Source organism: Sarcophilus harrisii, chromosome 4 (genome assembly GCF_902635505.1).
Source record: "Sarcophilus harrisii chromosome 4, mSarHar1.11, whole genome shotgun sequence".
NCBI lineage: Eukaryota > Metazoa > Chordata > Mammalia > Dasyuromorphia > Dasyuridae > Sarcophilus > Sarcophilus harrisii.
Window position 1 is genome coordinate 143,831,023 of NC_045429.1, and position 17,906 is coordinate 143,848,928.

General features: G+C 32.4%; 1 protein-coding gene across 1 annotated transcript in view; it reads right to left on the reverse strand.

Moving 5' to 3' along the window:
- Nucleotides 1-17,906, reverse strand: part of UST (uronyl 2-sulfotransferase) — a 374,901-nt gene that overhangs the window by 110,999 nt on the left and 245,996 nt on the right. Inside the window, exon 5 of the mRNA XM_003769536.4 lies at nucleotides 7,557-7,710. Coding sequence (XP_003769584.1) covers nucleotides 7,557-7,710 — 154 coding nt within the window. The remainder of the gene's footprint in view (nucleotides 1-7,556; nucleotides 7,711-17,906) is intronic.

A 17,906-nucleotide genomic window follows, 5' to 3' on the forward strand; every position in this document is an offset into this window, starting at 1 on the left:
CTTTTAAAGAACTTACATTTTATCAGTGAAGACATGTCTATCTGTCTATATGTATACATATGACTCTTAGTGAAATGATCTGAATAAAAATGTAGTCTCCTACTCCAAAGTCCCAAGATGTTACCATCTGAAGCAATTTGATTTATGAAATAAATTGAAACTGATCCCTTTAGGCTTCCTATTGACTTAGAAAATCACAAATTAACATAATTCTCTATGTTGTATTATATTTTTTCTTATTTTACTAAAAATATTTCAACTACATTTTAATCTGGTTTGAGCTGAACTAGGGGACCTAATGATCTGAAGTCTGAAACCTTTTAATTGCTTTAATAAAAATCTATTTAATACTTCTATATTATTATGATTATCATGCAATTAATTACCATTTCTTTTGTGATATTAATATCACCAGAGATAGTATCTAATTAGCAGGGATTATATGTTTCTGTTATAGAAGAATTTGTTTTCATCATCTTTCATCAGAGGGCCTCAAGTTGCTCTAAAAATGTGGTTATTCGCTTAGTAATTCTGACATTAGTTGATAGAAAATACCTCATCTTTCAGGTAACTCAATGACATCTAAGCAAAGCCAGAGGAAAACAGCTCTGGGGGGGGGGGGTCTTCTTGCTCAAGGTCATTAATCTATGACGTGACTTTTTTCCCAAACGGAGATAGATTGAGGCACCCTATGCCTTTGAACTGCCTCTGAGTCAACAGTCAATGACACTTCACCAATCCCCATTAGAGGAAGGGATTTTTTTGTTTCCTTTTTCTCACTTTTTCTCTTATTCTTCCATTCTATTTCTCCCTTCTTCCTGTTTCCAGGGGCACCCAGTGATACTCAGAGACATTGTTTTATCCTGAAAATGGTAAATAGAGCTAAAGGGGTTATTGATCCTCATTTTACCTACACTTTATTTCACTAGGCATTTTAAGCACATTTCATAGTGGCTGAGTGCATTTTTTTTTTTTTTTAAATTTTCTGAGCTCCCATATTGCTTGCGTAAGCAAATTTGAGCACTTGGAGGCATTATCTTTGATGATACCTTCTCTGTTACTTGAAGAGTGAATGTGTGTTTCCTTGTATTAGGCTTCAATTCAGGGCCTGGGTTAGTTTGGTTTCTCAAGTAAATAGACACAGGACATATGCCAAAAAGCATGGATCAAAACTTTTCTCTGGCTGTTAAACTGCTAGGCTCACAGAGAAAACTGATTTCCTCAGGTCCATACCCCCATGGGAATGGGGTCTAATTATGCAACTTGAGATCTTAACAAACTGGAGCCTAGTGGTTTAGTGCTCTCCCCTTCATGTCTTAGCCAGCACTAAAATATCACCCCCATTTGCCCAGCAAGTGAGAGTGACTGACTGGTGAGAAGCTTGACTTTTGCAAAAAAAAAAGTAGTTAGCCTGGGACAAGCCTGTTCCCTGGCAGAGTAACAGTGGAAAGGAGTTCCCTGCACCTGTAAGTACAATGCCAACTTAGAAGGAGGCACCAAGCCCTTCTTTAAGGGCTTTTGTAAACAGACATTTACTAAAATACTTAAAAGCCTACTATTCCAATATTTTTTTCTTGTTTAGTGGCAGTTATTATTATTTTTGGGAAGAGAGGTTCCCAAAATCTGAGGCATCTTCATTCACAAGAAGATCTTAGTTGGTTGAGACAGAATGGAAATTTCCACACATAGTATTTGGTATGTAAAATTCCAGAACCAGAGGGCTTTAAGAGTTCAGGGCTTTGAGGCTGATTAAAATGCATGGCTTTCTGAAAACTCTTGTACATTTTTGGCTAATTTTCACTTTTTCTCTATGACCCAACTGGGTCAACATGATTCACTGGGTTCCTTAGAAATTAGAGAGCTATAAATTACAATTTTTTTCCTTTTAATATTCATTAAACTTCACATTTTATGGCTAAACTGTGGATCATGGAAGAAATTTTCCTGTTGGGTGATTTTCTTTCCCACTTTCCCTCTTTTTTTCATTAGTAAACATGGGGATAACACTTCATAGGAATGCCCAAGATTAAGCAGCTTCTTGAAATTCTCTGAAAATGTAAAGTATTGAGCATTGTCTAGCTTATTATCCCACCTTCATGTTTCTAAGGTAAACTTTGGGGAAGTTAATAAGAATAGCCCACATTTAAAAATATAAAGGGCAAACAGGAAAGCTATTTCTGGGAAGTTTGGTTAGAAAGTTTTAGGTGTCATTTGGGGCAATATTACCTGCTGGTGACATGACAAGATCTGCGTAAGATCAATAAAAACAGAGATGGATAAACACTAAGGCTGCATAATTTGTAGTTGACTACACTTTTAATATGTCAATAGTGTGACATGGTGGCCAGCATGACAATCCCTTCATGTAGTGCAATGAGCCAGGCAAGTGTATTTAGTTTCCATTTTACCTTCAAAAACAAATGGCTCTGATTATAATGGTAAGAAAAAAAGGAAGGCAACATCTTTGTGATGATAAAATGTGTTCTCTTTCACATAAGGCTGCCTAAAATAATTGAAGCTCCTTGAAATCAGGGACCAATCCAATTTTAGTCTTAGTATAATAAGTGGCTAGCACAGTGCCTGGCATATAGTAAGTGATTGATGAATGCTTGTTGATTGAAACAAAGTAAAGAATGACTTGAAGGTCTTGCCTGCTGAAATTTAATCTTTACCTGATTCTTATATGACAAGATATCAAGTCCTTTCATCATCCTGGTTGTTCTCCCATTAACAGTCTCTAATTTGTCATTAAGGGACAGGATCTAGAACTCTGATTTCATTGGGATAGGGGATGCCCGTGACATCTTTTATATTCTAAAGCAGGCATTTTAGTGGAGAAATATTCAACTTAAACTATAATACACTGTATGATCATACCCAACTCAGATTGGCTTCCTATAAGGATTATGGAATCTGTATCTTTAGAATCATATCTTACATAGTTGTTTTGCAATTACCATTTCCCAGATGAGAAAACTCCCTATACTAATATAGGTTTTCAACATAAAAGTCTAAAAGTATTGATTAAAGCACTGAGAGACTTATTCATACAACCAATATGTATTGGAGATAAGACAAATCTAATTCTTTCTGATTTGGAAGAGAATTATTGGTTCACTACAATATGTTGCTTCTCTCCCCCTTATCAATGTTGTACCTAAATTGTGATACCTAGAACTGAACACAATACTCTAGACATGTTATGATGAAGGCAAAGTACAGCTAGACTATTAGCATCTTGTTCCTGGAAATGATGACACTCTCTTAATGCAGTTCAAGATCACACAGGTAAATTTTTTTGGCTACCATGTCACACTATTGACATATTAAAAGTGTAGTCAACTACAAGTTATGCAGCCTTAGTGTTTATCTGTCTCTGTTTTTATTGATCTTACGTATATCCTGTCAGTCATTTAATCTCTTCAGATAGCTTTTTCCCCCTCATTTATAAAATGAAAGATTTGGGCCAAATCATCCTTAAGATTGTTTCTAGTAACTGCCCTAAAAATCAAGATCTATCTGAGTTCTTCCTGCTTCATACATTGACATTGACATTGATTGACATTGGTCAAATCACTTAACCTACCAATACTTTCTTATATTTTGGGTAATTCTCTCTTCCTCATAGGAGTCTCCTATACCAATGAAATCACAGATATAGTTCCAATCTCCTATGAAAAAAAAAACCCAACAATAAAAATCTATGATTCTTTGACTTTAAATAATTTTTCTTTAGAATTTCAGGTTCACAATAACAAGACATTTCTTTATCAAGATAGGACTTGGAGAAGACTTCCCCTCTCAGCTGTATGCTAAACAGTTTCATTTTAGGCTCAGCACCAGCAGCAAGACAAGTTTCATTTTGGCGATTAGCTAAAATAAATGTGTAGGGAGCTTGGGCATTGGTCTAAACTACTCAATTAGTTTATGAAGTACAAGTCATACAAACATATCCATCCATATGTACCATATGTTGTAACATAGTTATTCAAAGTATGATTCTCAAGACACAGTTTCACTAAGCCCATAGGAAGCCAGCTTGAGGAAGTTACAGTTATACTCTGTATCATGGTTTAAGTTGAACATTTCTCCCCTAAGAAAGCCTGGCTTAGTGTACAATGGATGTTGCTGGCAGCTGTCTTATATCCTACTGAGAAGCAAACAACCATCCTCTTTTCTGTCAAGCAACTGACCACCCAGGCTTGCCAAAGAGAGAACAAGAGCTGAAAGAGGACAATTTTATTTTCAAGCATTTAATAGTTCTGGAGAGAAGAAAGTAAAATTCAGAGCTATTTTCCAAAAGAGCAGTTCACTATCTCCTTTTTAAATAAACAAGTCCCTCTTTGAATAATAAAAATGAGTTGCCAACAAAGTCAAGCATGGCCAAAAAATTGTGAAATAGGCAAAGTTTATCTTTAGAAAACCTTTAGTATCTTTTCCATTATCCAAATCTGTCCCTAACCAGGTGTCCATGGTTCCCAAGGTGATTTTCTTTCCCCCAGGAAACTGATCTGATAAATCTATTCATATCACATAAGGAACTGATTTTATTTTCCCATTTGGGATTAAAATATTTTCACTTTAAAAATAAGAACCTGGAGGCAACAATGCTCAATTCAAAGGAATGACTCTTTAATGATGAAAACTTTGGTACTATTAGTATAGGAAATAGTACTAGGTATTAATTGTATAGGAAAAGAATCTTCCTGTGCCTTTCAAATGACATTACATAGAAAGGTGATTCTCTCACTTTTCAATATATAGTATTGGATCTTCATTTTTTTCTTTTAAAAATGTAATTAATTTGGTTTTTTAAATTACCAAATATCTTTTTCTCCTACCATCATTATTAAGGGGAAAAATTCATTAGTACATATATGTCTTCTCGGGGTTCTCTATTTTCTTAAAACACAATAGTATTCCATTACATCCATACACTAGAACTTATTCAGCCATTTCTCAATTGATGGACACCCTCTCTGGCATAAAACTTCTAAAATTTTACTGGTTTCTGAACACATAGGTATGATTTTTTTCTCATAATTTTTATGTCTATGTGAATATGCCACTGGTCATGTTAAATGAAATAACATGAAAAAAATCTAATTAAATCAATCCTTCTCTAATCTTTGGTTTCTATTCACATTTAAATAAATTATCATTTATAAGATTTATAACCCAGTCTTTAGTTTTCATATAGCTAGTATTGTGGACTTACTCAAATTTCACATCACACAATGGTTTAAATCAGAAATTTATCAAAAACCTTTGATTAAGGAAAACCTTATGAAAAATTGAATGCATTGAAAGTTTTTTAAAAATATGTATGTGTGTGTATTTAACTCACAGTCTCAAATGTATAAAAAACTGACTTTTTCAAAGAGAAGTTATGTTGTTCATTATTTGCTATAAAAACAGAAGAGAATAAAGTTGAATATCCAACTATGAATGTACTATAGATTTAGTGAAACTTATTAGGATACTAATCCTTTTTAAAAAATGCTGTAGAAAAATTCAATCTCTTCTTTCTTTTAGACACATTTCACTTTATTTTAGCCTAAGTTGAGAATAATTTAGTAGGAGTATTGCTACCTTGAAACTGTGCAGATATAAGGTTGTCATGCTACTTCTTTTACTAACTAGCTTGTGTCTTTGGGCAAGTCATTTAACTTTCTCACATTACATAATTCTGATCTTACTACAGAATCACTGAACCACAAAATCTGAGAAATGGACAAATTCTCAACGGCCATCTTGTCCAACTCATAGACAAAAGACTATACCTCTCTATCCCAGGAAGATGTTGTGAGAATGAATTGTGTATGAAAGTATTAAGAAAAGTATAAAATGTTATACCAATTTCAATTGTTGTTTAAATTACTTTAAGTCTGGTACAAATAGTAAATGAAAATATTTCATTTAAGGCCTGGAGAGACTAACATGAACTGATGCTGAGTGAAATGAGCAGGACCAGGAGATCATTATATACTGCAACAACAATACTATATGATGACCAGTTCTGATGGACCAGGCCATCCTCAGCAACGAGATCAACCAAATCATTTCCAATGGAGCAGTAATGAACTGAACCAGCTATGCCCAGAAAAAGAACTCTGGGAGATGACTAAAAACCATTACATTGAATTCCCAATCCCTATATTTATGCACACCTGCATTTTTGATTTCCTTCACAAGCTAATTGTACAATATCTCAGAGTCTGATTCTTTTTGTACAGCAAAATAACATTTTGGTCATGTATACTTATTGTGTATCTAATTTATATTTTAATATATTTAACATCTACTGGTCATCCTGCCATCTAGGGGAGGGGGTGGGGGGATAAGAGGTAAAAAATTGGAACAAGAGGTTTGGCAATTGTTAATGCTGTAAAGTTACCCATGCATATATCCTGTAAATAAAAGGCTATTAAATAAATTTTTAAAAAAAGATAATCTAGATGGGCATGTGGCTTTCCTTTGATAAATATTAAATTTTGAAATAAAGGTTTTCATTTTAGAAGTCAAAAAAAAAGAAAATATTTCATTTAAAATAATGTTATTTTGCCATAGAAAGATGATCCATCCTACTAACTTACAATCAATATGACATATGATTTATCCATTTTTCTAGCAATGATGGTGGATTTGGATTAATAGAGCTGTCATTTGATTTTCCTTTTAACCAACAAGCAGGAAGGATCTAAGGACTCCTGGCCAAACATAGGAGTGAAATACTGATCTTTGACCTGTAACATTGGTCTCTTGGTAGCATTATCTTCTAATCAACTGAACTAACAGTTTCAGTGTCATTGTGCTTATAACAATAAATTCTAGGAGGATAATATGCCTTTCCATTTCATTTCTTTGTTTTTAGTCATTTTTTAGTTGTATACAACTCTCCATGATCCCATTTTGGGGATTTCTTGGCAAAGATACTGGATTGGTTTGTTATTTCCTTCTTTCAGCTATTTCATTTCTATTAATAGCTAATTTTAAGATATCCAACCAGTTTTCTCTCTTTTGATTAATGTGTTTTTGTAAAGATTAAAGACAAATTTTAGAAATAAATACAACCTGTATGGTACAGCTCTGTGTAAAGTTTACATCAAAGCAAATCCTTAGATTCTTGAGTCATAGGAAGAAATCCTGTACCAGGAATTCTTATACTGATTTATGTCCTCTTCTGAAACTAAAGATTATCCTGAAGACAAACCAAGGAAAAAATAAAGCAAAAGTAAAACCAGTCAATAATATCTATCACTTACTAAGTACTTTTAACATGGAGAAGCAGTTTGAGAAACTAGAATATGAACTAGACTAGCAGAGTTCTGACTATGTCAATTGGGCAAGTTATTAAGAGTATGAGCTAACATTTGCTCATCTATAAATTGGGGAAGATAAGACTTGAACTTTCTGCCTCACAAAGTTATCGATAGATAAATGTGAGTTGAAGCTGTTGTTGTTTCAACATTGTTACTCGTTATAACAGAAAGAGAGAATATGGTCTTTATCCTCAATAAGAGAGTTTATGAAATTTTTTGTGTAAAGGCACTTACTAGGTATCGTTCTTCCTGTCTCATGCTTGGTGTGCGGATCATGTGGTTCTGTTCCCCTCTCCAGTCACCGAATCGACGGAAAAAGTAGTTTGATAAAAAGCGATTGACAGGATCTCTAATAATGTTGATGTACACGGGTTGGTCTCCTCCAAATCTAACAGAAAAAATACAAGGATTTCACAAGAAGTTACAATCACTTTAATGAAAGAAATGAAATACAATTTTTGAAAGTGTTTGTCTTTTAGAGTTTGACTTATTGCTATAAGATTTTCTAGCCTGTTACTGTCCCAATGGTTGTTAAAAAAAAGAGAGAGAGAGAGAGAGAGAGAGAGAGAGAGAGAGAGAGAGAGAGAGAGAAAGAAATAATAATGAGATTTATATCACTGGGTAGGGGAGGTAGCCTACAGTGCCTTGCATATCCAGAGTCTGGTCAACTTTACAACAAAGTATTATTTTATTTCTAAGGTGAGTGTGTCGTACCCACCAATGAAATTATAATTTCATTTATAATCTCAGTGGAGGAATAAAAACAATTATGGGCATGAAAAATATAGCACATTTTTCTACAATGAATTTCATTTCATTTCATTGTATTTCAGAAGAAAAAAAAAGAGATTAAGAAACTTAATCTTGGCTCCCTGACAGTACTATAATAAAGTTCAAATGAAATAATGATTATGAAGTTATCTGAAAAACATTTATTAATATGAATTAAGGTATGTCTTGAGAACTCTTGACCTTTGTTGTCTTTTTTCTTTTTAGGGAAGTAACATTCATTAAGCCCCAGGCATGCTCCAATCTATGCTTAGGAGAAAACTGTCACAGATTAATCACTAATACTTCAATGGATTTTAGTTTGATGTGCAATATCTAGCAATAGTCTTATTTTTCAAAAGTATCATAAAAATTATGAATTTCTAACATTGGTCCTCCAAATAGGAGGTATTTACTTAACAGAAATGATATTCTATTTTAAGGGCTGAACTGGATCAATGTTGAAAATCTTTCAATCAAACCAGACAAAAAAGGAAGTTGAAGTTTTTTAGAAAGATAGTTTACAAGTTCTCTTTGGATAAGCAAAAAAAGGGAAGGTTGGAAGACACTGAAAATAACTATAGTTTATGCATCAACATCAGCTATACAGGATGAACAAGTAGAAAAGTTGTTTGAAGAACTTGATGAGATTAAAAAAAACCCAGTTAATATATACTTTGATGTTCAATGATTTCAATGTGAAAGCAGGACTAGGAAAGATAGTGAAAGAAATAATAAGATTTCTTAGAAGCTTTATCGTGTATATCATGAATGTATTCTTCAAAAAAAGAATCAGAAGGAGCTAAGCATTACAAGCACTGAAAAACATGGCAAAATGATTTTTAGATTAATTTGTGTTAAGACTATTGTTTAACAGACACAATAAGACTGATGTGAGAACTGAATAAGAGTAAGCTGAATGTATAATCAGACCACTAATAAGTCTGAGTAAAGATAAAAATAAACATAAAAAGAAAGGATTGACAAAAGGCAACTGTAAAACACTTCAGTTGCCTTAATCTGATGTATTAAAATGGTGATTAAAAAAGAGAAATTCAAAGAAGCAAAAAAAATGACCTTTATTATTCTCATTTTTTATAAAATTCAATTGACATAATGAGAAGACCAGAAAAATCTCAATATTTCTTTTCCATATAGAGAGATGGTAGATGACAGCAACTCTGATTTAAAATGCAAAGTCATTTGTCAAATAACTCAGAGGAAAATTACTACAGCATTGCTTTAAAAATGGAAAAAAAGGAGATTAAAAACAAGTATACAAAATTTTTGTTATGAAATGAAACCAAGTCAGAGCATTCAGAGATGAAGGAGGAAATGAACAGGCAAAATGAAACAGATTCATTTGCATTTCTACAACTATTTTTTTATCACCACAGAGAAGTTCTAGTGCATCTAGAGTGTTACCATAAAGGAGTAGAAATGGCACGTAGAAAATAGAATCAGAAAGATCTGAAGGCAACCTAATTGTGAAAGCATTAAGGTATAGTTATAAAAGGTATTTCAGGGAAGATGAAATACTAAAAATTCCTTTAAATTACGATCATCTATGACCACTTTCTAATTTTCACAGAAATCTTCATGAAAAATAGAGAAGAGAAAGAAGTTCAGAAGGGCACATAGATGAGTAGAGCAATTTTGGCACTACTGTGTCAAATTTAACGTATCCCTAAAAAACACAAATTTATAATAATATTCATTTTTAATATACATTCCTCTTTTTTATTCTTTCTACGTGAAAATATTTCTGTTTATTGATGTTTATCAAGTTCACAACAAAGAAAAGGGGGGAAAAGTCAGTCACTCACACTTATTTTTCAAAGATATCATAAAAAATGATGAATTCCTAATTTCCCACTCCATGCTAATAATCTACTTATTTTGTATTTCTTAAGTGTATTATTGATGAAAGTTTATTATTAAGGACAAATTAAATCCTCATAAGAATAATATATGTGCATATTGGGAGTATACTTATGGAAAATATGCTGAATGAACAGGAAGTCTCTTGAAAATGATTTCTAGAGCAGACCCTTTCCTTATCTTCACAAAATTGATTGATTAGTGCAGGGAATGGAAAATATGGCTGTGTTTACTGTTTGTTGATTGAAAAAAAATTTGACTCATTGAAACAAATTGTAGTTTTTCAGACTCTCCTCTCATAAGATGACTTCTATAAAGTGAATTTGATCTGTTTTTTTGAGTAACACACAATTTTATTCTCAACATGCAGTGAGGCTTGAAAGAAGAAGAGGAATATTTTTTTGCCCAAGATTTTCTCCATTGTCTTGAAAAATATACTGTGTGAGATCCAAATGGAAGAGAAAGTTTATAAAAATGGTGAGGTACTTTAAAGATTCTTTTTTCGTGAATGATATTTTACTGATCATAGCAAATCCCAGGATAGGATAAGACCTTTTCAGAGAAGCCATAATTACTAAAAAGAGTTTTCCTTACAGGAAAACTAGATGCCTATTTATCCTAACTGAAATACATTAGGAAGTCTGGTTTATCAAGTTAGTATGTATTCCTAGAGCAGGTATCACAGATGGATAATTATTTGAGCCCAGAAATGAAAAGAAGGAAAACAGGCTAGATGGCATTTGGGAAAGTGTGAAGTGCTTTGGATAATTTCAAGTTGTTCTGCACAAAGCTGGCTCTTTTTAACACACACACACACATATATGTGTATATATATATATATATATATACACATATATGTGTATATATTATATAGGCAGGAGGTGAGGGGGAGATATATGTTATAAATGTTAAAACACACCAAACCTAATCAAAATGATGCATGAGCCAAATATAATATAAAGATTTATAGTGGACTCAAGCGTAGTCTATTTTCACTGATAATTTATGCCCAATAAATGGCATATGGGATACCATCTAGGAAATATATGATCTGAAAAGAAAGTATACCAACATATAATGAGATCAGGTTATAATAGAATCCAGTCCGAATATTTTGCTAGTATCTTTTAAATATGAAAAAATATTTAAAAGAAGCCATATTAAACATTGGGTCCATTCTCCATGGGGTATCTATGGAAAAGTATTGGCAAGAATTACACAGGATGAAAATACATTTATTGGATTTAACTCAACAAACATCTGTTAAGAGACTACCATGTGTAAAAGACTGGCAAGTTAATACAATATGAGATAATTTTAAGGAGAGAACATTAAAAAATGGGAAAATTAGACAAGTATCACAAAGGAGGCAGCTGATCCAAGTCTTGAAGGAAAAGAATTCTGACAAGAGATATGAGCAAGAGCATTCTATATTTGTGTGACTACGCAGAGCAGGAGATGGAAAATTATGTTTGGGGAAGAATTGGTAGCCCAGTTTGGTTGAGACATAGTACCTGTGAAAGGAAGTAAAGTGAAACAAGACTGGAAGAATACATAGCATTCAGAATATGGAGAGTTTTAAATTCCAGGTGCTAAATTTGTATTCTATCCCAGAAGCAATGGGATGCCATTGATTTCTTTTTAAAAATTTTTAGCCTTTTTATTTAAAGTTTTGATTCTAAATTCTGTCTCTCTCTTTTGGCTCCCTCCATTCAACAGATGTAAGTAATCAAATATAGCCAATACATGTACAACTGTATGAAACATTTCCACATTAGTCATTTTGTAGAAGAAGATTTGAATAAAAGAAAAAAAAAGAAAGAAAAAGAAAAAAAGTAGCATGCTTTGGTCTGTATTCAGTCACTATCAGTTCTTTCTCTGCAGGCAGACAGTATGCTTCATCATTAGTCCTTTGGAACTGTCTTGGATCATTATATTGCTGAGAATAGCTAAGTCATTCACAATTCTTTGTCAAATAATATTGCTATTACTGTGTACAACCTTTCCTGGCTCTGTTCACTTCACTACATATACAAATCTTTCCAAGTTTTTTGAAACCTGCTTTTCATCCTGATTTTCTTTTCTTATAGCACAATAATATTCCATTACATATACCACAGCTTACTTAGCCATTCCCCAACTGGTCATGTCTTTGATTTCCAGTTCTTAGCCATAAAAAGCCATAAAAAGAGCTGCTATAAATATTTTTGTACAAATAGGTCCTCCCCCATTTTTTCATGCCTTTGGGATATAGAACTAGTAGTAGTATTGATAGATAAGAGAATATGCGTAGTTTCATATTTCTTTGGGCATAGTTTCAAATTGCTCTCCAGAATGGTTGGATTAGTTCACAACTCTACCAACAGTCCATTAGTGTCCCAGTTTTCCCACCTGTCCTCTTTTACTTTTTTGTCTTATTAGTCATTCTGCTAGGTATGAGGTGATATCTTAAGAGTTGTTTTAATTTGCATTTCTCTGATTGATAGGGACTTAAAGCACTTTTCCATATGACTAAAGATAGTTTTGATTTCTTTGTCTGAAGACTATTCATATCATGCCTGTTCATATCATTTGACCATTTATCAATTAAGGAATGATTCATGATTTTATAAATTTGACTTAATTCTCCACATATTTGAGAAATAGAATCTTTATCAGAGATAATTGTTGCAAATTCTCCTCCCCCTCCCTCAGTTTTCTGCTTTCCTTATATTTTTGGTTATATTGGTTTGGTTTGTACAATTTTTTAAAATTTTATATAAACAAATTTATCTATTTATATTTTGTAATGCTCTCTATATCTTCTTTGGTCCTAAATTCTTCCCTAATCTATAAGTCTGACATTTCCACTGCTCTCTTAATTTGCTTATGGTATCACTCTTTATATGTAAATAATAAACCCATTTTAACCTTATTTTGGTATATGGTATGAAGTTTTGCTCTATACCTAGTTTGTGTGACATTGTTTTATAATTTTCCCAGCAGTTTTTGTTAAATGATTATTTTTTGTTCCAAAAGATTGGATATTTGAGTTTATTATATATTGGGTTATTATAGCTATTTATTTGAATGTAATTTGTACTTAATCTATTCCATTGATTTACCACTCTATTTCTTAGCCAGTACCAGATTGTTCTGATAATTATCATTTTATAAATAAGTTTGAGATCTGGTTTGGCTAGACCACCTTTCACATTTTTTTTTATTGATTCCCTTGATATTCTTCATCTTTTATTCTTACAGATGAATATTTTTATTATTTTTTCTGGCCTTACCAAATAATTATTAATAGTTTGATTGGGTTGGCACTGAATAAATAGATTTTTATTTTATTGGCTCTATGTATCTGTGAGCAATGAATATTTTTCCATTGTTTAGATCTGACATTATTTGTGTAAATAGTGATTTATAGTTGTGTAGTCCTACAGTTCCTGGGTTTGTCTAAGCAGATGGACTCCCAAGTATTTTATATTGGTTACAAATATTCTAAATGTGATTTTTCTTTCTATCTTTTGCTGTTGAGCTTTGTTGGTAATATATAGAAATGCTGATGATTTATGTGGGTTCATTTTATACCCCATAACTTTGCTGAAGTTGTTAATAATTTCAAGTTGTTTTTAGTTGATTCTGTAGTAACATCATCAATCATCTGCAAAGAATGGTAGCTTTGTTTCCTCATTGCCTATTCTAATGCCTTTAATTGCTTTTTCTTCTTTTTTTGGTAGAGATAATATTTCTAGTACAGTCTCAAATAACAGAGGTGATAATCAGCATCCTTGATTCACCCCAGTTGTATTAGGAAGGATTCTAGCTTATTTTCATTATAGAGAATGATTGTTGATGATTTTAGATAAATATTACTTATCATTTTAAGGCAAGCTCCATTTATTCCTATGCTTTCTAGCATTTTTTTTTTTTTGTAAAAAGGCTTTTTTCAGGATCTATTGAGATAATCATAAGTTTTATATTGATTTTTTTATTCATATGGTCCATTATGCTGATGGTTTTTCTAATATTGAAGCAGCCCTGCATTCCTGGTATAAATTCCACTTGGTCACAGTGTATAATCCTTATAATATACTGCTGTAATCTCTTTTCTAGTATTTTATTTAAAACTTTGGAATCAATATTTATTAGGGAAATTAGACTATAATTTTCTTTCTGTTTTGGCTCTTCTTGGTATGAATATCAGCACAAACTTCAGGTTTGTGCTGTAAAATGAATTTTGTAGGATTCCTTCAAACATTTCCCCAAATAGTCTATTTAGTCTTGGGATTAATTATTCTTTAAATATTTGGTAGAATTAATTTGCAGATTCATCTAGTCCTGAGGATTTTTTCTTTTTATTAATGACTTGTTTGATTTCTTTTTCTGAGATTCAGTTTTTTAAGCATTTTATTTCTTCTTTTGTTAATCTGGTTAATTTATATTTTGTAGATATTCAGAAATTTCATTTAAATTGATAAATTTATTGGCATATAACTGGTCAAAATAACTTCTAATAATTATCTCAATTTCCTCTTCACTGGTGGTAAATTCACCCTTTGATTTTAGATACTAGTAATTTGGTTTTCTTCTTTCTTTTTTTAATCAAATTAACTAATGATTTATATATTTTATTGGGGTTATTTTCCCATAAAATTCTAGAGGTCCTAAGTTTTATTAGGACTTTTTTATTTTAGTTTTTTAAAAAATTCTTTATTAGGAATAATAAGTTTTATTTATTAAATGGCATTCATACTTTCAATTTTATTAATCTCTTCTTTGCCTTTGAGGATTTCTAATGTTTAAATGAATATTCTACATTTGTTCTTTTTCTAAATTTTTTTAGTTGCATGCTTATTTCATTGATCTGCTTCTTCTGTATTTTACTGATGCAAACAATTAGAGATATGAAATGTCCTCTAAATACTATTTTGGATGTATCCCCCAAATTTTTCTATCTTGTCTCATTGTCATTTTCTTTAGTGAAATTATCAACTGTTTCTACAATTTGCAGTTTGACCCATTGATTTTTTAGGATTATATTATTTAATGTTCAATTAGCAACGGGGTTAAGGCCCAGTTGGTGAGTGGGGTAGCTGGGATGAAGTCTTGCTGTGCACAGACTGCTCGCATGCTTGACGGTTGCTAAATTAAAGGAGGAAGGAGTACCATTAGTGCATAGCCCTAAACTTGAAGTCTTAGGCAGGTCTTCTGCTATAAGACTAGCTGCAGCTTCTGGTCTTGCCCTGACTCCCCTTCCTCCCCAATGAGACAGCTGTGCTTTTAAACTGCTTCCCTATTCCTAGATTAATTCTGAGGTGGTTTTCTAGTTGTTTGGAGGGGAATTTAGGAGGGTTTCTGAGGGTCCCTGCCTCACTCTGCCATCTTGGCACTGGAAATCCACCACTGATGATTTTTGAACATAAAGTGTACCTTACAGAGATTGTTTTTTTTTCTTTTCTTTTACACACAGTAGAACAGAAGATGGATTGGAGAAAGGAAAAACTGGAAACAGGGAGTTACAAGCTGTACCAAAAGAGGAAATGCTTCCATTGACAAGATCACAGATTCATATAGCACTGTAACATGACAATTTAGTATGGGAGATATTTTGGTTTTTAAAGGCACCATTCCAATCACTCCATATAGATAACTCTCTTGACAATTTATCTTACTAAGGATTTTGCTGATGCCTACATGTATGGGGCAGTTAGGAAGTGCAATGGATTGAGCACTGGGCCTGGAGATGGGAAGATCTGCCTTTAAATTGGGTCTCAGACATTTGCTAGTTGTGTGATTCTGGGCAAGTCACTTAGATCTGTTTGCCTCAGTTTTCTCATCTGTAAAATGAGATGGAGAAGGAATTGGCCAATTACCCTAGTATATTTATCTAGAACATGCCAAAAGGGATCATAAAGAATAGATCATAATTGAAATGACTGAACAACAATGACAACCATATGCATATGATTAACAATAAACTTGAAATCAGTTCTATGAGACACCAAGAACAGAGATATGCATTATTCATTCAATTAAATTATGTTTCAAATTTCATGGCATACAACTATATCTACAAATTTAGGTAAATCAGAATTCAGAGCACCTAACCTTAATATGAATTGAAATAGTAAAGCAAATATGCTAAAATATTGCATTTGTAGACTTCATATGAATAGTGATTACTAAGTTAATTGCAGACTCATCTCAAAAATCTTTGGAGATTAAAATAAAGTGAAATATGGCCAAGGAATCAATGAGCCAGATCCTATTATCAGTGATCACCCTTGGCCTTGCCATGAGTTTATCACTATAGAAGGTAAAGCCAATTAAGTATCATAAGACTAGATATGGATGATTCACTCATGTATATGCATTACAAGAAAATGGATTAGTCACCCAAGAGTTTAGATATAATCTTTCAACCTAGGGATCTGGGGAGGTATTTAAAAACTTTTACAGGATCAGAAAACAGCCAAAACTGTATTCTTTCTCTAGAAATATCTAAATGGCAAGAGAACTACTTGACCATTTTGCTGGCAGGAATGGATAATATTCAAATAAGGAGTAACATTTAAATAGTGCTTTAAAGTTTTCAAAGCACTTCACCCATATTATCTCTTTTGAACCTCACAAGAATCTTATGAAGTGAATGCTGTTATTAGCTCCCATTTAAAAGATAATAAAACTGAGTCCGAATGAGGTTAAATGATTTGCCCAGGATAGCACACAGTTGATAAGTATCTAAGGCAGAATTTGGACTCAGGCCTCCCTGATTCCAAGGCCAACATTCTTATCCACTATGCCACTTAGTTGTATCAAACAATTTTCTGCTAACCTGAAAAACAAAATCCAAAAACTTCTGAAATAACCTGAAATAAGGCAAATTTCATATTTAATTTTGTTACTAATTTAACTCCCAGTTTCATTAACATAAAAAATGTTTTTACAACATTCTTATTCTTGTAGCTGTCCTTTCAGCACTTGCCAAAATGATCATATTTTTCTCAAATTTTGCTTTTTTTTCTTTTAATTCATTTTCCTTTGGGTGAGTCACTCTTCTTAAAAAGTCTAATGTGGTTTTATTTTCATCACACTTATGTACTATACTTAGGTGTTCTGACACCATTATTGGTTTTCCTGTGTTGAATGTTCTTTAATTATTTCTCCATACTCCTGACTTAGAATTGAATAATATTACCCACTAGTTAAATTAATACATACCATTTATCTTGAATTCATTATATTCTGAAAAACAGAACTATGGAGAAGTATTTTGAGTGTGATCCCAAATATACAATATAGGATTGGGGAAAGGACATTGGGTTTGGTGTCAGGGGCTTGGACTTGAAAGTAGTTCAGATATATAAAATGTATGCCACTATGGACAAAATATTTTATTTCCCTGGGTTTTGGATTTATTTTTTGTAGTATGAGGGAATTAAGTTATATGACTTCCAAAATTCTTTTAGAAAAGCTATACCTGTCTTTGCTTAATAAAAATGTAATTGTATTTCCCAACTTCCAAATGGATGATATTCAAAAAATAATTTGTAAACTGATTGTCTGGAAATTGAAATACATTTACTAATATAAACAATGTTATAAATGGTTATTCAGTCTCTCACCTAACCTACAAAACTCATTTAATTCACAATGTAGCCAAAACAATAATAATAAAACTTGTGACACATGATGTGAGCTTGTTTGAGACTTAACCCCCCTAAGCCTAGATCCCCCTTGAGAATAAAGAGTTCCAGTAACTGTGGCTATTCACACACACACACACACACACACACACACACACACACACACACACACACTGTTTTCATAAATCATAGACAATCTTACAGGGATATTTTAACCAATGGCACATATGCTTTTTTGTTTGTTTTGTATTACTCTATTCTGTTGATAAAAGTTAATAATCTGTTTCAGGAGTTTAACAAT